Source organism: Zalophus californianus, chromosome 4, assembly GCF_009762305.2.
Source record: "Zalophus californianus isolate mZalCal1 chromosome 4, mZalCal1.pri.v2, whole genome shotgun sequence".
NCBI classification, from domain to species: Eukaryota; Metazoa; Chordata; class Mammalia; order Carnivora; family Otariidae; genus Zalophus; species Zalophus californianus.
The window spans coordinates 43,758,990-43,783,967 of record NC_045598.1 but is presented as its reverse complement, the minus strand read 5'-3'; the positions used below and the strand labels follow the sequence as shown (position 1 = coordinate 43,783,967).

At 54.7% G+C, this 24,978-nt stretch overlaps 1 protein-coding gene across 2 annotated transcripts in view; it reads right to left on the bottom strand.

Moving 5' to 3' along the window:
- ACOT11 (acyl-CoA thioesterase 11) overlaps positions 1–24,978 on the bottom strand; it is a 48,810-nt gene that overhangs the window by 20,879 nt on the left and 2,953 nt on the right. The window contains exons 1-2 of one of the 2 annotated variants that reach the window (XM_027574708.2): positions 20,815–21,200; positions 123–333 (exon numbers count right to left, since the gene is read on the bottom strand). In XM_027574708.2, the coding sequence (XP_027430509.2) occupies positions 123–333; positions 20,815–20,847 (244 nt within the window). In that variant the 5' untranslated portion in view covers positions 20,848–21,200. Of the gene's footprint in view, positions 1–122; positions 334–20,814; positions 21,201–24,978 lie in introns of those variants that run through there. The other variant, XM_027574713.2, reaches the window with a different exon arrangement.

The following is a 24,978-nucleotide window of genomic DNA, read 5'->3' as shown; positions in this document are numbered from 1 at the left end:
AAGAGCAGGATGAGGAATGAGCGTGGCGCTCGGGGGGGACAGTGACCATCTCTGAGGATCGAGGCCTCTCCTCCAGGTGGCGGGCACCGGCGGGAGGACACCTGTGCCAGGCGGAGCCTCACCGGACAGGCAGGCGGTGGTGTCGATCCACTTGAGCAGCTGCCCAACACTCAGCTCGCCGCGCTGGTTGGTGTGGCAAGGCAGCACCATCTGGCTCATCTGCACCTCCGTAGGGCTCCGGTACCCCTCACCGTCTGCCATGGCACCATCGGCGTGCTCTGAGCGAGAGGCTGACTTCCGGGACGTGCGGCTCGAGAACACAGAGGCGATGCCCTGGGAAAAGGTGGGGACAGAAAGGTCAGCTCGCTGCAGGCTCTCCCAGGTCTGCATGTCCCAAGAGCTGAGTGCCACAGGGGGAGCGGAGAGCACCCCGGGGCCACCTCCCACCAGACCCCAACTCCAAGAGCGGCCACCACCCTCCAGCCTAGGCACTCGGAGCCCAGGGGGCTCACTGGATGCCAGTTCCACCCAGCTTCCTTCTGGACACCAACTCCATGTCAGCAGGACCTTGGTTGAACCTGAGGGACGGGGAGAGAAATTCAGTCCTCCCTTCTGCTCGTGGGCCAGCTTGCTAAAGTTGTGCCTCAGACTGACCTTCATTCTTGAAAGATCCCCCCCCACCCTCTATGCAGGGAGGCCTGGTGAGCGCTCTAGCAGTCAGGTCTGGGGATCTGTTCCCAATAAAGTGTTCCCAGAAGCAGCTCCTATTTCACCCCCCGAGCGCCCTTCCTCGGGCTCCCTCATTCTTCGGATGACATCAGAGGCGGCACCTCCGTTGGGTGTTCATCTGTCCTCAGCACTTGGCTTTCCTGACCAGGAGGGCTCTGGGCCGCCACCAACCAGCTGTCTGATCCAGGCCAGGGCGACAGCAGCCACCGGCTGGAGGAAGAGCAGAGAAAAGTCCTCAAACTCATGAACTGGGGGTGGAGTTTCTACCCAGGGCCTAGCTTGCCTGTCCGCAGGCAGAAGGGATGGGGGGGACCCGGCAGTACTCTGGATGGGGTGGGATGAAGAAGGGGGCCTCCTGTCTCTCTGGGCCGCTCTCCCTAACAGGCTGTGAACGAGAGCTGAGTACCTCTGCCTGTGTGAGAGAAGTGACACGAGTTCCAATTCTCGTGGCTACTGTACCAATCGCTGCCAACACTTGCAGCACGCTTCCTAGGCGTCAAATACTCTTCTAAGCACTTCGCATGTCCAAATTCCATTTTATCCACTCAACAAACCCCTGAGGTGGGTTCATGGCTACCCTCACTCTGCAGGTGATGCTCCAGGAAGTGGCGAGCACAGCTGTGGCCCAAGGTCTGGCTACAGAGTCTGAGGTCCTACCCACCACACTACACTGTCTACTGCTGGAGCTGAGATGCCCCAGCGCCACGACCCAACACTGACCCCACCACAGCTGCAGACGGGAGCAAGGATGGCTCTTGTGCTGGGGTCTGTCCTCCTTGGCTAAGTTCCCCCATGAGGCTCCCATAGCCAATTTAACAAATTCAAAACACACCAAGGTGACTTGTTCAAGGTCACTGACCCCCAAGTAGCAGAACTGGGATTCAAACCAGGCCTGTCTGACCCAGAACAGCTTATGGGTCCCTAGAGAGGCAGCTCATTCCTGAGAACCCCTGGGTATGAGGTACAGTGCTCGGCATCAAGGAGAGAGACGAGGCAGCCCCAGGAACACTTAGCCTGGGAAGAGGCCTGCAGGGCGCCAGGCTGCCAGGCTGCCAGGCTTGCAGGCTCCTGCTGGCGTCTGGCAGACCACTGTGGTCCGAGCAGCAGGACCCATCACCATGGTAACCGCTGCCAAGGCATTTCCAGCCTGTTGTGCATTGGAGGCCTGCATAGATGTGGCTGCATGGCTGCCTTTCTGGGTGCGGGAGATGGTAGAGGGAGGAGGCAGAGAGACTCCAGTCACCCGTACTCTTCCCAAACCTGTCCCACAGCCAGGGGTTCTGGGCAGAACATTCCAGAAAGAAGTCATAGAGCAAGCTAGGGAAATAGGGGAAGCAAGATGCAAAGGGTAAGCGGTCAGAAGAAAGGTAGCAGAACATAATGGGATTTCTGGGCAGTTCCAGGCATGCACACAAGGAAGCCCTACACACAATGTCCCTGCTTCACAAACCGATTTTCACGTCTACCACCCCACTGGATCCTCACAAGGAAGGCAGAGGGTGAGGACTGTTGACCCCATTTTACAGATGTGGAAAGTGAGGATGGAAACAGCCCTAGACCAGCAGGTGGGACATCTGAGTTCCAGTCTTCCCTCTGCTTTTCACCTGGTCAGTCTCCACTCTCAACAGCCTCCTATTTCCTGTTCTATGAAAAGGAGTCGCTACCCTCCCATTGGACTCTACAGGCCTGGAGGAGGCAGGATCTTTGCCTTATTTGTTCATTCATTCATTCATTCATTCATTCATTCATTCACTGAGCACTTCTTCTGTGCCCTGAGACCAAACGTCGAGAGAACAAAGATAAACTGGTCCATTCCCTCTGAGAAGCTCATGCTTAGAAGGGCCTGGCCCACAGTAGGACCTACTCTAGTGCTCATGCTTAGAAGGGCCTGGCTCACAGTAGGGCCTCATCAAAGGTTTGTGGAGGGACGAGCAGAGACAGACTTGAGTTCAAATCCTAGCCCTGTCCCTCTGGTGCTATGTGATTCTGAGCATGTCCCCGCCTCTCCTGAACTTCATCTGTCACTCACTGGGCAGGCAGGGGCAGGGGAAGATTGCCAATCCCTAAGGCACCCCCGGTCCTGGTTCCAGGACTGGACTCTGCCCCTACAGGGTTCTCGCATGTCCGGCTGACATTGCCACTGAGAAAGCTGAGAGGTTCTGCCACACTATCAGACAGGAAATATCATGCTCCTCTGAGCAGGGCTGAGCTCCCAGGCAAACTGAGGGACAAGACCCACGGTGGCCATCCCCCACTCTCATCCAAGAGGGGGGCGCAGAGCCCCTGGGCTGGAGCATGAGTGGAGGGGACAGAGCAGCACCAGTGGCCCCAGGCACGGCCTCTCAGACTCCAACTCCTTCCTTAGCTCCAAGGCAGTCTGCCCATGTCATGGCAGGCCGGGCTGGCCCTCCTCCTATCCCAAGTTGGGCAGGCAGCAGCCTGGGAGGCAGGGGCGTGTGCAGCCCAGACCAGGTTCGGCCAATGGGGTCCCAGAGCCAGGCCACTCCTCCCAGGGCCAGTCCCGGGGAGAGCAGAGGCCCTGGATGGAGTCAGGGCCTGGAGCGGCCAGGCCAGGCTGAGCCAAGACAGCTGACTGGGAGGGCAGAGCCTGCTATGAAGGTGGGGAGGGCATCCGGGGGTCAGAGTTTGTGCCCTCTCAGAGGACAGATATGCCACTGGCCCCAGACCACAGCAGACCTGGCCAGATTTGGTCAGCCCAGACCTGGCCTCAGCTGGCTACACCATGGGCCCTGTGTCCCTCCTCCTGGGCCACAGCCATGCCATAGACCTGCTGGGTCAGAGCAGAAGGGACCACTTCACCCAATCCCTTCATAGCTAGGGAGACTGGCGCACACAGAGGGAAAGACTGGCCCTGGATCACACAGCTGAGGAGCCAGGATGAGCCCTCCTGTGACAGCAACCCCACACCAACAGACTTAACCTCGATTTCCTCTCTCTTCCAAGTACCAAGTCCCAGTGACCCGCCTCCCTAAACCCTCAGGCCCCCCCTAGGCACTGCTAGCTCACTAGACTGTTCCCACAGCCTGTCCACAGGCCTCCAGTCTCTCCACCTCCTTCTAGCTTCCACAAGCACCAGGCCCATCTTTCCCAACAGCAAATCCACCAACACGACAACCATAGCTTTCCGTACCCTGCCTTGCAGGGACACTAGGTCCAGTCTTTATAACTCCCCCCACTGTGGGACTTCATTTGTCCCTCAGGACCACACAGACCTTTCTGAAGAGCCAGCCTGACCAGACACCTCCCCTGCTCAAGATTCCTCAATGGCTCCCTGTTGCTCTCAGGATCAAGGCCCCACTCTGCGGGTCCTGCAGCGGCTCTCCCAAGCTAGAGACCACATGCCATTTCTCAGAGCACCACTCTCACCCAGCTCCACCCCCTCACCATGTGGGTGCTGCTTCTGCCTAGGATCCTTGTATCTGCCCTATGTGCCAGGTGAGCCCTTCGTCCACCCTCTTCAAGTCCCCATCACCTCTTCCCCAGAGGGAGTTAGGGCCTCCCTGGCCCCGCAACCTCGTCTGTGTCTATCACAGCCCTAACCAAACTGTGTGGTCACTGTTTTGTGAGCCACCTCCGCCATCAGACAGGCATTCCCATGGGACAGGGACAGACTCAGGACTGCCACAGAGCAGATGCCAAAAAACACCTACAAAAGAGGAAAAGGAAGGAAAACGCGAGAGACAGGGTGGCTCTAGAGCTGAGGCTGGAAGACGAGGCAGAAAGGACATGAAGAACAGCAGAAAGGGAGAGTAGAATGACAGTGGCTTGGGTGATACGACCCATGGGGCCAAAGGAAGTAGGTGGAAAGTACTAGGTGGAGTCAAAGGGAGAAGGGCCAAGGAGTCTCCAGGAACTGTGGAAGACTCCTGGAGAAGGGTGTGGCCTACAGTGATGAGCCAGGAAATGAGACCAGCCAGCAGATAGACCTTAGTGCCTTCAAGAACCATCTGGAACAGGGCTAGAGCAGAGGAGACCCACCTGTCTTGGCAGGGAGGAGCAGGCTTACGTGATCTCTCAACCGACCCACCATGACATGAGGCTGTCTGTACACAGACCTTAGGAGTTGGCCTGGCCGGGGTTCAAGTTCGGTTCCACAACTAACTCGTGTGACCTTGGGCAAGATGCTCAACCTCTGTGGGCCTCAGTTTCCTCATCTGTAAGAACGGGATTCTAACACCTACCTCTAAGTGTCATTGTGGGGATGAAATTAAACGAGATTGAGTGTTTGAGGCTAGTGCATACCCACCACAGGGCCAACATTGACCGAGCATTTACTGTTAGCATTATAAAGCTGAGTTTGGGCTTCCTACAGAAATATAGCCAGGAGAGACCCAAACATAGTACTTTCTCACCTGAGTTCACCAGAACCTCAGGGCCACCCTGTGAGGGGACAAGGCTGTGAGCCTCTGTGAGAATTCAAGCTAGTGACAGTGGAACAAAAATTCCAGCCTGGATAGGAGACTGCAAAGCCCCTGTTCCTCCCTCCCCACTTCCTGAGGGGGTGGGGACCAGAAGGCAGGCCCCATGGTGGGGCGCAGGGAGAAGCAGCTTTGGACTACCCTAGGGGAGCCACTGGCCAGATCCCATGAAAGACCTGATTGCCTGAGCCAGGCCGTCCTAAGCGCTGAAAGGAAGCTGTCCAAACCAGATGGCCTGTCCCCACAAAGAGGGATCCAGCCTCTCAGAGAAACCAGGGTGTCCTCCTGGCGGTTTCCCCACCAGCAAAGCGGGAGCATTTGTCAACCTCCCAAACTCCCCTTCAGGCCTGCTCCCTACCTTCCTCCCAAAAAAGGCTCTGAGGCAGTCTGCATGTGCACAGCACACAGACCCCACTTGGCACCCAGAGCCAAAATGCAAACAAAGCTGAGGAACCAAATAAGGGAAGAGAGGATTATGTTAGGAATCCAATTGCTCAAAAATGCTGCCATAGAGAATTGCATTTTGTCCTGAGGTTCCCAGCAGACAAAAAAAGGCAAAAAGGGATAGCAGTGGTTACCAAACTTGTAGAGAAAAAGAGAGAGCTCTCATCCAGGAAGCCAGCCTAAGGGCTAGGAGGACCGCGGTGGGCTGTTCCATTGGTTTATGATTGTCATATAACATCAGCTCATATCTGCATTCTATAGGATAAATAATGGTCCCCAGTGCCCTCTACAAACATCCTCATTTTACTTCTGGCTACAGGCTGTGCTGGCACTTGACATTTGTCAAGATTATGGGGTGGGAAAGGTAGAAAATTAAACCAGTATTTTGTAGTAAGCACCTCCTATGTGCCATTCACTTGGTTCGACATTTATTGAACACCTGCTATGTATGGAGTTCTGTGCTAGGACATTTCATATGGATTATCTCAGTAATTTTTACATCTACCCTGTGAGGCATTATTATTCTACCCATTTTACTGATGAGCCAACTTAGATACCTTGCTTCTGAGCAGCCCCTGGGAAATGGTAGAGTTTAAGGCAATCCCAGACCGACCAGCCGAAGTCCACATTTACATCTCTCTAGAACTTTCACGGGGCCTTGGGGCTGGGGAAGATGAAAGAAGTTCTTCCAGTCTAAGACTCAGAGAGAAGAAGCAAATGACTCCAAGTCTCACAGCCAGTCAGTGATGAAGGAGAACAGAGGCCACGGCCCTGAGTCTCTGTCCAGAGCACACAGTGTGGCGTGGGCTGATCAGGCACTGGGTTTCTCCCTTCTTCTGAGAGCCAGCTCTTATGCTCTGCCAGCTTGAAAGAGGGAGATGGGAGGGCCTCCAGCCCTCTAATCCCACCCTACACCCCCACCTGATGAGGAAGGGAGGAGGGATACAGAGCAAAATAGAAACTCTGAGGTAAAGCCAAGCTTTCCTCAGGGTAGCCCCATCCCCCCTTCAGAAGTAGAGCCTCACGGGACATTTTCAGTTTAGTTGTCTTCCTGTAAAAGTGAATATTAATGGAAATTTCACCAGCTCATCCTTCCCGGAAGACCTTGGAAAAAGTTGTTTCACCTCTCCGTGACTCAGCTTCCTCATCTGCCTAAAAGATAAATAAAAGAACCTGAGCTCACAGTGAGGATTCTAAAAGACAGTGAACACTAGAATGGCTATAAGCAAAATCATGGACAATAACAAGTGTTGGCAAGGGTCTGGAGAACACGGTACGCTGCTGGGGCAGGGGGGATAGAAGATGTTGGAGCCACTGTGGAAAACAGTTTGGCAGGTCCTCAAAAAGCTGAGCATAGAAACGCCGTATGACTTTGCAACTCCATTCCTAGGTAGAGACCCAAAGGAACTGAAAACAAAGACTCCAACAAATGTATCCACACCCATGTTCATAGCGGCACTATTCACAATAGCCAAAAGATGGAAACAGTCCAAACGTCCATCGGTGAATAAATGGACGGACCAACTGTGGTATGTACATACAATGGAACATTAGTCAGACAGGAGAAGGAACGAAGCAGCCATACGTAAAACGTGGCTGAATTTCAGAAACATCATGCTGAGTGAAACAAGCCAGACACAAAAGATCACCTATTGCATGGTCCCGTGAAGTCTCCAGCACAGACAAACCCAGAGACAGAAAGCAAACTGGTGGCTGCCTGGGGCTGGGGAGGGACAACAGGGGAGAAACTTCTTAAAGGGTAAGGGGCTTTACTTTGTACTGACAGAAAAGTTTTGGATCTAGACAGAGGCGGTGGTGGCCCAAATTGTGAATGTGCCAAGTTCCACTGCACTGTGTACTTGAAAATGGTGAATTACATATTATGTGTATTTCACCTCAATAAATTATTTTTTTAATTCTTAAGAGAAACCATTTTAGACGAATATCATGTAAGTCTGCTCATTTAACATAAATTAAATGTGAAATGCCAAACACGTTTTTTTTTTTAAAAAGGTATTGGAAGCAGGCATATTTGGCATGGTAAAAATGATAGGTTTCATTATTAGCTATGTAGGCCTCAGTTTCCTCATCTGTCCAGTGGGACGTTTAACTAGATAGTCTCCAAGATTCTTTCCAACCATGAAGGGTTTGGCTTACAGGAAGAACCCCTTACCAAGGCCCATGAGGCCCCACAGAGTGCCCTGTCACACCTCCCACCGCAGGGCCTTTGCCCATGCTGTTCGCTGTGCCTGGAGCACTCTCTGTGTCTGCAAAGCCTACTCACCATTCAGATCCATTACCTCTTCCCCACTCTCATGCTTCTGGCACAACATACCTCTCCTCTCTAATGCTGTCCACTCCAATAACGTTCACTGAATTGTGGGAGTATTTGGGTGGCCTGGATCTGAAGACCCACCAGGCAGAAGCCCTGTCTCTCTACTCCTGGTACCCACAGGGCCCAGCATAGTGCCTGGCTTGCTGTGGACCAAATGAATGAGTTTGTTCAGTGGGTCCCCAATCTCCACTAGTGTCACCCCATGTAGACCAGGGAGAATGTCAGCCATGAGGTCAGGTGAGGTTCCCCACCAGAGGCCCAACTCCCACCCCTGCCCCCTCACCCCATTCTAGAAAAGAGCCTAAACATCACCTGACTCCCTCCACCCCCAAGGGTAAAAATAACTTTGTCTGAAATCTGACACCTACCCTCAGCTAGGTCATCTTGAAAACTCCCCCTGTCCCACTGAGAAGGCTGCCAGCCAGGGTGAGGAGGGCCTTTTCTGAATGCTTTCCCATCTGTACCTCATCTGTCCCACGGACAAATATTTGAAGCGTTGTCCCTGGCAAGGTACCCAGGGGACCCAAGCCCAGAGTAGTCCCAAGTCCTGCCCACGGTCCCCCAGCTCTGAACCACAGAACCCTGGCCCCCTGCCTCCATCTACACAACAGACCCTTCTTCCACCATGAGAGTGAGAAGGGCTTTGGAGATTGATTACAACTGCTTGCTTGTGTGGATGGGGAAACTGAGGCACAGGTGAATCTCTGTCCAAAGGTCTTTAGAGTCAGGCGGACCTTGGGTAAGTTACTGAGAAGTTATCTCCTCCTTGGGGAAAAAAAAAAAAGACAAATACCCCCACCCCACCTCCATCCAAGAGTAGTGTGAGGATTAAGGGAGGTCCCCAAACCAAAGGCACTCAGCTAACTGTGAGGTGCTCTGCCTTTGTGAGGGGGCCGTTGGCTGGACAGGGACTTGTCTCTCCTGAACCACCACGGATGCCCCCAGCCTTTGTTTCTCACTTTGGGGAAATGGAAATGTGGGGAGCGGAGGCGGTGTGGGCCAGTGGATTCTGGAGGCGGGCCGATGCAAGGGAGTCCCAGACCTACCCTCAGAGGCACAGGGGCCCCGGGGAACTCGCTTCCTCTCCACCCAGTTACTCACGTGTTCAACAACACACACCTGCTCCCCCATCAGTAAGGTGTGACTAATGAGCCCCCTGCAGAGCTGTCCTGAGGTATAAAGGAGGGAGACAAGTGCTTTGTAATTTGTGGGGGTTCTGCTTCCCTTTTACTCCAGTGCTTCTTGAGAGGCTGAGTAGGGCCCGCCTGGTGGACAAGCCTGAGTGGGGCCCTGCCCTCCCGGAGCCAAGGTCTAGATGGGGCGACCTAGGAGGGGCCGTTACAGCGAGAGGTGACTGCCAAAACTGCTTCCAACCTGCCTCTGGGTCACCATGGCAACGGGCACCCGAGCTCCTGCGGGCACGCCCCGCTCACCTTGGAGCCGGGCACAGCAGCAGGAACCCCAAGCCCCTCCAGGGCGGCAAGGCGGAGAGGGAGAAAGAGTCAGAAGAGGGAAGTAGGGAGAAGAGAGAGGTTACAGAGAGAGAAGGAGGGAAAGAAGGGAAGGGGAGGGGAGAGAGAATGGGAAACCATGAGGTCACAGCACAGAGGCTGGTAGGGAACAGAAGTAGAAGAGAGGCAGAGGGAGAAGTAACAGGGCAGGAAGGGACCCCTTCTACCCACCCCCGCCCCCAGCTGCACACATTCCTCAGGCCTGAGCTGCTCTCAGCCCCGCGGGAGGGATTCTGGCCACACAGTCAGGACTTCCTGCCCCAGGAAGCTGGCAGACCACGGCCCCTCTGAGGCTCCAGTTGCTTCTCCAGCCCTGCAGGCCCCTCGTGCTGAGGGATGGGGTCCTGTCCTCCCCAGCAGGTGGGGCCCCTTCTCCCACGCTTAGGCAGGAGGCCCCAGATGCCCCCAGTTCTCCTGCCCCCGCCCCCGGGGGTCTGCAGTCCTCTCGTCTCTTCTCTCCCACCTCGCCCAGCTTCCCCTCACACAGCACACCAACTTTTGCCCCCCCGCCCCCCGCAAAGTCTTCAAGAAACCATTCCAAAGCAGAGGAGTGGTCCGAGTGAGAGCTATGACTTTAGCCGCAGCTGCATTCCTTACACTGGCAAGGAGTGAACCAGGCGCTAGAATAGGCCTGGCAAAGGACCGCCAACTCCAAGAGGCTGCTTTGGAGGCCCCGAGTGGCCAGCTGGAAGGGTCAGAGACGCGGAGCCGGGCCTGGGCTCTGGCAGAGGCTGCCGCGCTGAGCAGATGCCCTGCTGGTTCTCCCGGGGCACTCCCAGGGCCTTCCCTGAGCCCCGAGTTCTCCAGCCGCAAGGTGGCCTTCTCATACCTGTCCCCTTGTGTCCTACACTGTCTCCGAGGAGTGTGAGAAGGGCTTGTGGAGGAAAGGATGAGCAGGGCAGAGAGAGAAGAAGGAAGCAGACAGGAAGGCCAGGGAGCCGGCAGGAGGGCCACAGCGAGGCCCAGGGGACAGAAGCTGTGTTGGAGTGCCGGCTCCTCCTGTCTCCCTGGATAACCTGAAGCCCTTTAGTACTACAGCTACTGTAAACCTCACTTTCCACATCTATAAAATGGGAATAATAATATCACTGACAGGATTCAGTGACATTATACGCGCGAGGTGCTTGGCACAGACTCTGACCCAGGGAAAGTAATTAAAAAGTGTCAGCTCTTCATGTTACTATAAATCCAGGCATTGATGAGCGACCCAGGAAATCGTCCTCGCCAGGAGCCTGCACGGTGCCTGGGGGTGAGAGACGCCTGCCACGACTGGCTCGGCAGCCTTCGCAGAGACCACGCCAAGCTTGAGGACGAGGACCCAGGCTTTGGGAGGACAGGAAAGGGGCAGGGAAGCTCCAGCAGCGGTAGCATCAGATGGCCCTCTCGGCCCTGCTCTGTGACAATCCCTGCCAGGTGAACCCGCCAACTGTCTACCAACTACCAGGGCTTCGCTTCAGCCACGAGCCAAGATGTTGAACAGGCAAAAGACTGTGGCATGCCACAGAGGCCTCCGACGGGCGTCCACACGCAGTCGAAGCAGATGCATCGGTTGCCGGGATCTCTCCTTTCCCAGGCCCCTGAAAGGCTCGAGACCCCTCACAAAGGGAGAGTAGGCAGAGATCCCTGGAAACCAGCTCAGGTTCACTGGGAACACGGCATCCCAGGAGCAAGGGAAGAGATCACGAGGCAGGAATAGACACATTCTGTGCAGTTTGCATTTGCACAGACCCAGAATATTGTAAATGCTCTGTAAAAATGTGAAAATGTGTTCGATTGGAGGGGTCTCCAGTAGAGCACCACATTTGTCTGTTCCGTTCAACATGTGATCAAACAGCTGGGACAAAGATAAACCTGGTTGCAGGTGGCTACCTGAAAGGCAGTAACATATGAACACAAGACCAAGGGGTGAAATGAACAGGATTCATGGGATCCACCTGTGTTTTTGTCTTTCTGTCGCCCTCACTTTGTTTTAAGTGATACGGCTGCTGGGGAGGCTCCAGCTTCATGGTTGGATCTGCAGAAGCGGCCTCACGATTTCCTCATTTCATCGCCCCACAGCAGTGCCGATTCCGGCTGAAGGCTTCTGCTGTGCTGAGGGTGGGGACATGATTAGGGCAGGGAACGATGCGGTGACAGGGAGGAGGCAGCCTGCAGCCGGGGTGTGGTGGGCAGCACAAGGCCCAGCCCCGAGAGGGGGAGCTGAGGGGAGGGGTAGCTGGGGAAGAAAACCGGGCAGGAGGGAGACCATGAGGGGGTAGGGCTACTTGTGGCCTGGTGATGGGCCTCCTGCTACACGTCTCAGTGCTGGCTGGGTCAGAGGACAGGAGGTTCAGTAAGAGAGAAAACCAAGACAAGGGGCACGTAGCTGGCTCAGTCGGGAGAGCATGTGACCCTTGATCTCAGGGTTCTGAGTTTGAGCTACACGTTGGAGGTAGAGATTACTTAAAAAATAAATCTTCAAAAAACAAAACAAAACAAGACCATACAGGGGTGCACAAGGCTAGAAAGAGGCCAATGCTGCCTGGGGATCAACATCAATCTTTTTTAAAACTCCCATTCATTCCCTCAAGATGCTGGGAATACAACATTAAATGTGTTCTCTGATGGACAGGCAATAAACAAGCAAAGGAACATGATCATTTTAGAGACTGAAAAGTGCTGTAAGAAACAGCGGATGTGATGAAAAGAGAAGGTGGTGGAGTGGTAGATGCTAATTCAGCCTAGGTAATCAAGGAGGCTTCAAGGCCCAGCTCTGAATGAATGAAAGCAGGAGCACTCATGCAAGGCTCTGGAGGCACAGGGTTCCAAGGCAGGGGAACAGAGGGTGCAAAGAGCCCAAGGAGGATCTGGGACAAGTCTGGCTGCTGGAAGAACAGCAGGGCGGTCAGTCCCAGTTAGGCCCAACCCCCCAGCCATTCCCGCCGACGGACCAGATACCTGGGGTGGGTCTCCGCAAGGGCACCTGCTGGTCAAGGAGCTGAGCAGTCCCAGCAGATGAGCAGAAAAGCTGTAAGGGGGTGGAGGGAGGGCAGGGAGAGGAGTCATGGATTAGGGACAGGGTAAGAGGTAAAGAAGCAGAAGCAGGGACCACAGAAAACTCTTGCAGAGATTTTTCTGGGAAAGGGGAGCGAAGAAACCAGGAAGTAGTTGGAAGGGGACCTGGGTACAGGGAAGGGGTCTTATCTGCCTTAGAAGCTGGGAGATACCGGAGGTCTCATCTGGCTGCTGATGGGACACAGCCAGTAGGAGAGGGATCTCCCCAAGCCAGAGAGCTGCCTACAGACAGGGGCTGCCCAAGAATTGGCCTGGCAGAAGCTTGAAGATGCCATTTTATAAATCTATGGCTACCATCTATTGTGCACCAACTGTGTGCCAGGCCTAGTCCTTGGGAATTCTCAAGTCCACTCTGAAGCAGGAGTCCTTATTTATGGCTGAAGAAAAGGAAACTCAGACAAGGAACATGGAAAGATCCACTGGAAGACAGGCAGCCAGTAAAAGGCAGAGGGGTGGGGTGCCCAGCTGGCTTTGTGGGAAGAACATGCAACTCTTGATCTCTGAGTCGTGAGTTTGAGCCCCACATTAGGCATAGAGTTTATTAAAAAGAAAAAAAAAAAAAGAGAGAGAGAGAGAAAGAAAGGCGGGGGGGAGTGGACTTGGGTTTTTCTGACTCCAGAGCCTGGCCGGGGTGCTGCAGGGGGGACATCAGCCCTGGAGGCAGATTAGATCATATAGTCCATGGGACTTCTGAGACAGAGCCTGGCACTTTGGAGAACCTCCATGAATTGCCCTCCAGGTGATATGGAGAAAGAGCTGGAAGAGCTGCGGTCTCTGACAGTCCATCCCGCCGGCACCAGAGGGGTCTCAGCACCCCAGCCACCATCATCACCCCCACAATGGCCTACCCAGAGGGCCTAGTGGGCTCAGAAGTCCATCCCACTCTCCTGCCTGCCTTGCTGAGGACCAGTTTGCATGGTGAGACACACCTTCTCTTAGTCTTAAGCAAGGGGGTGGGGATCAAGTAAACTCAGAGTCCCACGGGGCCCGGAGAGGGGAGGGGCAGTGCTGAGAACAATGGGCTTGCCCCTTCCCTTGCCCCAAAGTCATAGTCCTTGGGCCCCTTCCCCTCTCCAGCCCCCTTCCCCATGTACCCCACCGCCCTCAAAGCCTGGAGGCACACCACTCAATCTTAAAACTTGTCTTCTCTGTGGAAAAGCCAGCATGGCACTAACCAGCTTGGCGTATGTGACCGGGCCCATCACTATGCCCAGAGCCCCATGTTACAGACAAGGAAACTAAGGCTGAGAAAGGAGTAGCCAGCCACTAGCCTACTAGCCCAGAGCCAGCCAGAATCTTCTGACTCCAGAACCCCCATTTGTCCCTGCCACCGCTCACACAGGGTAGTATCCCCAGAGAAGGACAGGAGCTGGGTCTTGCCACACACACCCCCCCCCAAGGGATCAAATGGAAATTGAGACCCACCTGATTCAGCTCGGCCCTGGAGGATGGTGGAAACCTGAGGCTGCTTTAGGAAGGCTTAAGAGCCACACCCCTTCTCGACCTCTGACCACTTTCCAGGCTTGGGAATGGGCCACACCTAGCAGGGCCACACCCCCGGGGGCAGATCACAGCCTGCTCTAGAGGTCACAAATAGGACACCGGCAAGGAGTGGTGAGGTTGGGGTTCGGCACCGCCATGGGGCAGTGAGCATCCCTTCCTGAGGGACGGGCCACAGCAGAGGTGCCACGGGGGGCTGCCTGGCAACTCGCTGGGCTTCCGAACAACCAGACAAGATAAAGCTTGTAGGGCGCTTCCCAGACTGTGAAGTGGGTGCAGACATGCAGAAATAGGAGACTCCTTGGGCATGGGACCAGGTCCCATGGCTCCCTAAAGTCCCAGGGATTGGCGAATAAAAGATGTCTATATTTAAGATCACACAATGTGATGTTTTGACATATGTATACATTGTGGAAGGATGACCACAGTCAAGCTAATTAACAATCCATCACCTTACAGTTACCCTGTTTGGGGCGGAGGGGGGGGGGGTGAGGGGGGGTTGAGAACACCTGAGAATTACTCTCTTAGCAAATTTCAAGTAGGTAATACATTGTTGTTAACGGTGGTCCGCACACTGTACACCAGGTCTCCAGAACTTATTCATCTTGTAACTGAAAGTTTGTACCCTTTGACCCACATCTCCCCTTTCTCCCAGCCTCCCTGGCATACTTTTTTCAGTACCTGCCATGTTCCAGGCCTTTATATATATTATATAATGGCTTTGCATCCATAATATCATGTAATCCTTCCCTGTGAGGGACAATTATCCCTCTTGCACAAAAAAGGAAACTGAGACCTGGGCTATCTGAAGGACTTGCCTAAGGGCGCTGTGCCCTGAGGGGTGGCGCTGGGACTTTGCTTTTCTCACTACCAAAGCTGCGTCTCCAAAAGAGATGCTTAATGCTTAATGTTTACCGACATTCATTAATTAATGTCTGATTTGCTGAGGGCAAATTATTACCATGGAAGACGCCCCAGGCAGGACATACATTCTACATGGACAAGGGGGCCGGAGAGGGCCTCCTCAAGGAGTCACTACTGAATTCTCTCCCCATTGCTAGCAGAACAAGCTCCTTTCCCACATCTCATGCACAGAGGCCTCTGCCTGGACCAGGCTTCCAGACCCGAAAAAACTTCCAAGGCCATGCTAACCCATCACTTCCCCCAGGGAGCCTGCCCTGCCCCTGAGGCTGGTGAAGGGCCACCTCTGGGCTTCCCTCTGTCACAGCCTGGCCACACTCTGCTGTCATCAGTGGTTTGTACCGCTCTCTGTCTCCACATGAGCCTGGGGGCACCTGAGGACAGGTGCAGTCTGACTCATCCCAGTGTCCCCAAAGTGCCAGACTCTGGTGCTTTCCCTCCCCACCCCGATACCACCTCCTCCACACAGGGAGGCTGCTCCTGGAGAGTGGCAGGAGCTCCCAGGCCCGCAGCGGGGGAGCTGGCAGAGCACCCAACCAGCGGTACCATCTGTCCCTGGAGGCACAGGACAGAGCAGGCACAAGGCAGAGGGGTCATTTCCTCTGCTTAGCCAGGTCGGTCCAGGACACGGAGAAGAGCCCTGGCACCAGGGCCCCCGCCCAGCTGTAGCTTGGGCGCAGACAAGACTATGAATTCTCTAACCAGCTCAAAGTGGCTCGAGGCTAGAGCCTTCATTTTCTTACATGCAAAACCAGATGAATATCTAGCAGCCACGCTACTAGGAAGCTGAAGTATGCCTGACACCGAGTAGGTACTCAATGAGTTAGTTTTTACCACCTCATTCAACCAACTGACCCCATCTTTAAAACACTGAGGAGACAGAAGTCCGGATGAAATGAAAAGACAAGGACCCATATCTACCATGGTCAATTGTGTGCCGAGCTCCGCACCCCTCCAAAGTCATTGAGCTTGCCAATGATCTAGCAAGATCCACAGGAACAGCCCAGGTTCACAGAGGAGGAACCTAAGGCCTACAGGGCCAAGTGAGTTAGTATCTCTAAGGCCGGTCTCCAGACTCATGAACAGCTGTGCAGAGGTGCTGGGGAGGCCAGCTTGGCCCAGCCTGGACCAAACACAGGTGAAGGGCAGGGGTACAGCCTCCGCTAGCCCCCGGTATGTGTGAGGCAGGGGGGCAGGTGACCGGCCCTGAATCTGCATGGTCAGGTGAGCTAGGAGGCTGTGATGGGGTGGGTCTGAGTGTGACAGTGAGACTACTCTCTAGATGTGCAGAGGTTCCCGATGTTTCCCTGGCCAGGACAGGCGCTGGGAAAGGGGTCTCAGCCTGGCAGGTAAGGATTCTAAGTCTCTCGCCAGCTGTACAAGCCCGGGCACATCATCTCACTTCTCCGTGCCTTGTCTGTACCAGGGGCCTGAGCCTATCACCCACCTGCCTGTTGTGAGGGGTCAGGGAGTGGGTGGGAAGGTGGCCAGGACCTTCGTGGTGCTGGCCATACAGACGGAAACCATGATGATGTGTCTCCCTAGGTCTCCGAGTTTCTCTGAGCACAGTGTGCAGGGACTATGTACCTTGGCACTAAGCCTGGGGACCAGAGCATCCCCAAGTACCACACAGTCTGGTGGGCAGGACAATACAAGCCCTATCACTCCAAAGCCCAAACCCTGCGTGCAAGGCCTAGACCCCCAGCCCACTGCAGCCTTGTCTCAGCCCCTCCCACCTGCTCTGCCCTCGCTCGCTCATGTCCAAGCCACACCGGCCTCCACTCAGTAGCTCAGAGGCACCAAGCCCCCCACACCTTGGAGCCTGCCAATGAATGCTGTTCCTTCTGCCTGGAATGCCCTTCCAGGCCTTCCTCTGGCTGTCTCCTTCTCAACTGCTAAGTTTCTGCTCAGTTGTCACCGGCTCAGAGAGCCCTCCCCTGACCTCTCTTGTTATTCTCTCACAGTCCCCTGTTCTCTAGCAATCTGAGCCTAATAGCTGTGTAACCTTGGGCAAGTTACTTAACCTCTGTATCTCAGGTTCATCTTCAACATGGGCATAGTAAGGTTATCTACTTCACAGCGATGTTATAAAGGCTAAATGAGTTAATGCATGCTTGGCACACAGGGAGCACCTACGTGGCATTTACTCTCATTGTTATTACTGATCATGGCACTTGGCACAGATTCGGATCCTGTATTTACTCAACTGTTTTCTCACTGTGTCTCCTTCATGAGCTGTCAGCTCCACGCAGCAGCCTGGGTTCATCACAGAGTACTCAGTACCTGCCACAGGCTAATCCCTGGGCAGGGAAGAACTGAAATCAGTACAATATCCTGAGGAGACGCCATTCATTCTGGGGGCAGGCAGGTTGCAGATGGGAATGGGAAATGATGGCTGAGCTGGGTTTTGAAGGATGAAGAAGAGTCCTCCAGACAGACTACAAACACTAAGGGTGTCTGTCCATGGCTGAGACCAGGGTTCATATGGGGCTCCTGAATAGGCTGAAGCTAAGTGTCTGCGTCTTGCCTCTTCCTCCAGGAAGCCCTCTGAGACTACTTCAGCACCCTTCCAAGCTCCCACAGTCATTCATTCAGTAGTTTTTGCACTCATACTATATGATAGGCATGTCATTTTATTCCTGTGGGTCTCTCCTCCTCTACCACACAGCGGGGTTCTCAAGGCAGACAGGTCCCTGCCTTTTGCGGTCAGGACCAACCTCAAGATGGTGTACAAACCCTTCACAAAAGTCCAGACCCCCAGGATGTCAAGGCTGGTGGGGACCTCAGAGGACACTCAAAGAGGGGGAGCACCTGGCCCAAGGTTACACATGAGCAACGGGGTAAAGATAAGATTCTAATCGGGGGGAGGGGGGCCAAACACAGTGCCTGAAACCTCCTCACAGTCTGAACTAGACCCTTCATGAGGCCAGGGAGCTGGGCTAGGGAGAACCTCCCCATGTCTCCAGGTTCCAGGCAAAGCAGCAGGCCCATCACCAGGAGTGGGGAGGAGCATGTACGTCCGTGGCTGCATGAGCGCGTGCGCAGGTGCCCACAGCTGTTTCTGACCCTCCCACCTCCCTGTCGGTGACATTGCCAGGTTGCGGGGCTTCTCAGGGGAGCTGGGATCAACAGCCCCATCAGATTTCCCAGAGTAAGTAAAATTCTCAGGAGGTGACCTTGACCTGGCTAACACTGAGGCTGAGCAGAGCTTCCCAGTCTCCCACTAGGCTACCAGTGGGTCCTCACCAGCCCAGGAGTGTGGGACTCAGGGCCCAGTACAGACTTGGGTGGGGGAGGGGAGGGTCTCCACTGAGAGAGGCAAGGACTGAGACAGGACAGCAGGACCTTTCCAGCACCCGCACACAGGCAATCAGTGCCCCCCCCAACACACACACACACACACACACACACACACACCTCGCTCCCTCAGCTTGCCAGGCTTACCACCTCCCTCACTCATTCACATGTTCCGAGGCCTTGATGGATGCCCAGGGGCAGGGAAGAGCCAGAACCATCTAACTCTAAAACATTCGCCATCTGCAGTGTCACGAGATACTGACAAGGGCCCCCAAACCCTGGGAAGCAGGGCTGTGGGTTATCTGAGGGCCCCCTTCTGTTCCCAGTTAACCTGGCTTTCTGTATCCCCCGTGAAGAGAGTTTGGTGGGGTTTTTTATTTGCTTGCTTTTCATTAAAAACAGCTTTGGTTACAACTCAGAAAACCATCCCAAACTGTCCTGTATCATTGAGGAACTAAGGGAATTCGGGAGGAAACGGGGGCATCCAAGGAGATCTACCGTGCAGGCAATGGTCCACAGGTGGCAATCAAGGCTAGAGTGTTCTCAGCTGGCATGAGGTTACCCATGTCACCTCATGGGCCCAATTCCACCCCCATACCTACCCCCACTCCCAGATTCAGGAGAGTGGGCAGGAGAGTGTAGGGAAGCAAAATGCGTTGTGGGCTCACACTCGGAACATGTGGACTGGAGTCTCACTCGGCTTTCACAGGGCTGAGCCTCAGGTTCCCTAAAAGCTCAGACTTGGGAGCCAGATTGCCTGAGTTCAAATCCCAGCTCTGCCACTTCCTGCCGGTGTGATCCTGAGCCTGGGCAAGTCCTCAACCCCTCTGAGCCTCAGTTTCCTCATCTGGGATATGGGGATGATAACTGTACCTACCTCATAGAGAACTGAACGAATTAATATATACAAAGCGTTTGGTGCAGTGCGTAGCGTGGTCAGCACTATATACAGATTTGCAACTACAATATGGTTATCTCTGTAAAATGTTGAAAAGGATACATCCTTCCCCCACTGCCTTCTCCCCCAATTATTGATGGGGATCAATGGGAAAAAAAATCATGAAAGGCACAGGAGAAGACACAGCCCCATCTGGAAAATGCTCTCTGCTCCAAGCTCAAGAGATGGGGGGCAAGAGGCCCTGCTGCTCAGATCCCACCCTCAGCCTCACTGAGAGGTTGCCTGTGCCCATGCATTCATTAGACGCTCTCTGGAGCTCTGACCATGCCCGGCCCTCTGCTGGGCACACCGGGAGCAGGCTCGTGGAACTCACTGGCTGGGATGGACGTGCAAGTGCACCACACAGTCCAGTGTGAGAAGGAACTAACAGAGGCTCCCTGTGCCCTGAGAAATCTGGGAAGGCTTTCTGGAGGAGTCAGCATCTGAGCTGAGATCTGAGGGCTCAGAGGTAACTTTCCAGGGGGACCGAGGGGAGGCTAGGGGCCGCCTGAGCAAAAAGCACAGTAGGGACCACGGCACAGAGGAGAGAACCAAGGTGGTATGCTGAGGCAGTGGCAAGGGGTTCAGGACGGCTGAACCTATGGGGGTAGGAAAGGGGGACGAGGGCGGAGAGGCAGGCCGAAGCAGATTACCAAGAGCCTTTTGTATCAGGTAAGGAACATGAACGTTATACTGAAGGCAGCTGGCTGAGCAGGTGCGGGATAATCGGGATAATCGGGTTTACCTATTAGAAGCAACCCTCCAGTGGAGGGGGATGGGAGGGGCTGGATGTGGAATCGGGGAAGCAGGGAGAAGGTGCCCTGGACAGGGGAGGGTGCTGAGGTCTGAGCTGAGCGGTGGTCATGCAGATGGAGGGAGGGCATAGGTAAGAGATTTATTTGTTCCCGCCCCCTTTAAAAAGGCTTTTCCTGAGAACGTCCTCAGAGGACACCCACTCTGCGCCCAGCACAACCTCCACCAGTCTGTCCTGCACCCTGCTCCCGTTCACCAGATCAAAGGCCCCCGCCAGGCGGTGATGAGCACGTGGCTCTGTCCCATACCTCAGCATCTAATCTCAGCTCCAAAGTCCCTGGTAAGACATTCCAGGGAAACGTGGGCTGCAAGGCCACCTTGCAGGACAACTGTCCAAGAGCCCATGCCTGGTCCTGAGCTTGCTCTCTCAAAGAGGTCATTGTCCCCGAGAATCGCAGGCTGCTACACCCTCACTCACCCACTCAGCCCTCCCCCCCAGCCCTGTAACTTCTAGCGGCCTCCCGGCCTTCGAGCCCTGAACTCCAGCACGCCCCAGAGGCAGGGAGCGCAGACGTCTGGCAGAAGCACACACAGAACTTGGCTGGGAGAGACACACACCCCCGGAATAGAATTCCAGACACAGAGAACTTCCCCTCAGCATGGCCCCTGGGGCTTCTCTGGGGATTGTTACCTCTAATAAACCAGCCTAGGAGTTCTGCAATTTCTCCTTCCAAGGAGAGCTAGAAAATGGCCCGTGGAAAATGAGAGCGAAGACGGAGAACTTCTGACTTAAAATGGAAACTTCAATTCTCTTTCAGGATCCCCAGCCTGCAGCCCCCTCCCCCGCCCCCGTTGGCCTCCAGTCAGCCCCCCACCCCCGTCCACCGTGCATACCCTTCGCAGGTGATTTCCGACATTCTGGATCATTGCGGCCGAGATCCCACTAGCCGGTGGCACACTCAGCAGCACCCTCTGAGAGACGCTGGTCACCTGAGCCACAGCCGGGCTCCGACTCCAAATGAAGCCGGTCAGCCTCTCCTCACGCCCCTCCTCCCGAGCTCCCGCCCCTCCTGAGCCCAGCTGTTATCACCCAGCCCTGCCTCTCCTCACACTGCCCTCTGCTCCCCCTCGCCCGAAGCACCCCCCTCGGAGGTTCCTGTGCCCGCCTGGCAGAGCAGAAGGAGAGTGGCTGCCAACTGGGCCCCAGCCACGTCAGGGGGCCCTCTGGCTGCCCACTGGGCACCTAGCGGGACACTAGCTTTACTTCCAGCCACAACCAAACTTAGTCACCCCCACTTCCAGCCCCTGACATCCTGCTCACAGGGCCTCTTGGCTCCGGGGTCCCTCCCAGGGGCCGGGAGTCCCCACCCCACCAGCCCCAGCCAGTTAGACTGGCACACCAGTCACCAGGCTTCCATCCGTCCACAAGGGGTCAGGCTGGAGGTGGCAGGAAGCCAGGGAGCGTCCAGCAGCCTCCCAGAGAGACACTAGACTCACCTACTAGGACTCTTCACCCTCGGGGAGTGCTGCCCCCAAGAGCAGCCCAGTGTAGCTCCTGGCCAGGGACAGGGCGCACCCCCTCCTTCCTTAAAATAAGCCGTGTGCTTCTTAAAGTGACCTCTGCCAAATCTCACCTCATGAGTTCCACAGGCTTCAGCCCCTTGGGCACCCAGCTCAGGCCCTCTGTAGCCACCACCGACTGAGACACCACCCAGATTTTTCCCTTGTCCCTCTCACTTCTGCAAGAGGCTTCACGAGGAGGCCTTGACACTGACACTTGGACTTTTCATAATGGGCCAATAAAATAAAGTCCTTAGTGGTTAAGAGAAGAAGGCAGGGGAGAGCCAAGCAGGGGAGCTGGGGTAGACAAATGGATCAGGAGTAATAATGAGCACCTCATGATAACTGAGCACCTGCTGTGTCCAAGGCCTAGTGCTGTCCTCACTCCAACCCACCAGAAGGTCCCTTGGGGAGGGCACATGACATGGTCCTAGGTGGCAGAGCTATTGAGTGCAGAGCCATGTTGGAACACAGGTCAGCCCGGTCTGAGGCCTCTGCCCTTCATTGCCTCGAGCTCACTCCCCACACACCTACCGATGTCTCCTCCTGGGCCTAAGACACCTGGACTCTGGGCCGGGTTCTCTCACTAATGTGCTGTGTGCCTCTGAACAAGTTCCCTCTTGTCGCAGAGCCTCCCTGCTCTAGGAGTCAAGGGCTCTCATGTCCATCCCTGTGAACTTAAGCCTTTCCCTCGAAGAGCTTAGGGGCCTGTCAGCAGTTTGGTATTAACGAATGAGAAATTAAAGTCACACCATAAAGACAGCAAGATGGTCCAAGGATGGCCCTGAGGGCTGGGGCAATCTAGGAGGCCTCCTGGAGGAGGTGGTGCTTTCTGGCCTGAAGACTGAATGGGTCTGGATAGTTTGAAAAGAGGGTGAGATGGAAGGCCTAACAGGAACAGAACGGGATCCTCATCTTGCAGAAAAAAAGCTGGAAATCTGTGGAGGAGAGCCTCGAATGCCAGGCAACTGGGCTGAGGTATCAGGAAGCCTCTAAGAATGAAGAACGTGTTCCACATGATAAAAGCCATGTGAAGTGAACAGGACAGGAATCATGAGACCTCCCTGGACTGGTAAGAAAACCAGCCCAGAGAAGGGACAGCTCCTCACACGGCATCCAAGCAGGGCAATTTCAGGGCCACATGGTACAGAGGGGGGAATGAAACCCAGAGAGCTTCTGGTCCCCAGCCTACCTGCTCGCCAGTGGCCCACAATGTCTCAGACTCACTGGACTTAGTCTAGTCCCCCTACCTTACAGAGGGGTACACTGAAGCCCAGGGATGACAAGCGAGCCACCCAAAGTCCATGAGGAAGTTGTCTGGAATCACTATTCCTAACCTCAAGCCTAGAGCCCAGTCCATCTCACCCCACAGCAAAGCACAAAATAAGAGAGGCTTCAGTGAGACTTACAAGAGGACTCCCAGCAAGGTTGAATCAGTATACTGTCAGGAACAAGCCACAGACAGCCAGACCTTTCTGCAGAGGGCTCTGCAGCCCACAAAGGTCTCTCTCCTCTCTGCTCTTTAGTACAGAACTGACTCGTGTCTCTTCGGCAGCTCTGTTCGGTCTGTGGCTCCAGTGAACATTTCCATGGGTACCTGCCTCCCCTTCTCGACTCTCCTGGAAGGCCCGTGAGGGCTGACACCACATCTTACTCATCTCTGTGCCCTCTCCCCGTCAGCCCCCCAGACTAGGGCCCCAAACATGGGAAACCCACCGCAGCCCTGGATGAGTCACAGTCCTGGAAAGGTGGGTAGAAAGGAGGTCTTAAGTGAGAGTGAGGTCGGTGCTCCCCAAACTTCAGCCTGCATCAGAATCATGCAGAGGGCGTTTTAAAATTCAGACTGCTGAAAGCAAAAGTTCCCGGAGAGCCCAAGATTTTGCATTTCTGATAAGATCCCAAGGGATGCTGATGCTGGTGGTCCAGGGACCGTACTGTGGGAGCCAGTGAGCTGGAGACACAGGTGGGGAGAATGAGACCCAGAGACTGTTGAGGTGGCTTGTGACTGTCCATACCTCTCATGGCCACCGTCACTTTTGTAGCTGTTTGAGCACACCCAGCCCTGTGCAAGCACCTCAGATACAGTACCACATTTGGGCCTCATCCTAGAAGGAAGATACCACCATTATCATTCTCCTACAGAGGAAAACTGGAGGTGAAGAGTCATTTGTCCAAAGTCATGCAGTTGATAAGAGTTAGCATAAGGATTTTAACCCTGATCGAAGTCCAGAGCCCACGGGTGTAACCAGCACTCACTGTAGCCTCTTACAGCTTATGCAGACCAAGGACTTCTCTAGGAGTGCCCGAACCCCATACGCTCACGTAGCCTAAAGGCCTGGTCCCCAAGTGCGCCTCTGGGGAGTCCTGTGAATCAAGAAAGCCTCCCTCTTAAGTCCCGGACCCTGAGTATTTTCTCCCACAAGCACTTTGTTTCCCCACGTGATGTCCTTCATCTGGCCCCACAGATGGGGCCCTCCTGGCTGGAAGAGACGTGTCTGCATTCATTCTTCAGGCCCATGTCCCAGCTCTACCACCCCGCTCAGTGACAAAACACAGCGAAGTAACCTCCATTTATATGCCACAGTGATACTGGGTTGTCACTGTCTAGCATAGTCTGTCCCCACATCAGACTGGGAACTCGCACAGATAGGGAGTTCATCTGAGTCCTCAGCATGGGGTCTGCCCAGAACAAGGGTTTAGTGACGGAGGGAAGGAAGGAAGGAAGGAGGGAAGGAAGGAAGGAAGGAAGGAAGGAAGGAAGGAAGGAGGAAGGAAGGAAGGAAGGAAGGAAGGAGGAAGGAAGGAAGGAAGGAAGGAAGGAAGGAAGGAAGGAAGGAAGGAAGGAAGGAAGGAAGGAGGGAAGGAAGGAAGGAAGGAAGGAGGGAAGGAAGGAAGGAGGGAAGGAAGGAAGGAAGGAAGGAAGGAAGGAAGGAAGGAAGGAAGGAGGGAAGGAAGGAAGGAGGGAAGGAAGGAAGGACGGAAGGAAGGAAGGAAGGAAGGAAGGAAGGAGGGAGGGAGGGAGGGACATAGGGTCAAATGAGGAAATGAATGAATGAATACAAAACCAAACTCCAGGAATTCCCTCTGCTGGGCCTTTTAGCCTTTCCAGATAGGACTCTGGGTAGGAAGGGACCTCTGACATCATCCACTCCAACTCCCACCTTCAGAACTGCCCTAGCTGAACCCCTCCATGGGTCAGAACCTATAACTGTCCCCCGCTCCTCTCACACACACACACCCCTACCGTCCCAGCCTCCACTTACATGCCTCCAAGATTGAAGGGCTCACTCCATCTAAGGCTGACTGAACAATTAAAGAGCTCTAATAGCCACAAGGGTCTTGCCATTACCCCATGACCATGGCTCTGGGTCACCCAGAACAAGGCTGCTCCCCTGGCCTGCGACAGAAGGCGGACAGATGGGAGCCCATGTCCTCTGCCCCATCCACACTCGTTTCTTCTCATTTTCTCCAGCCGTGAACAGAGCTCCCAACCGTTCA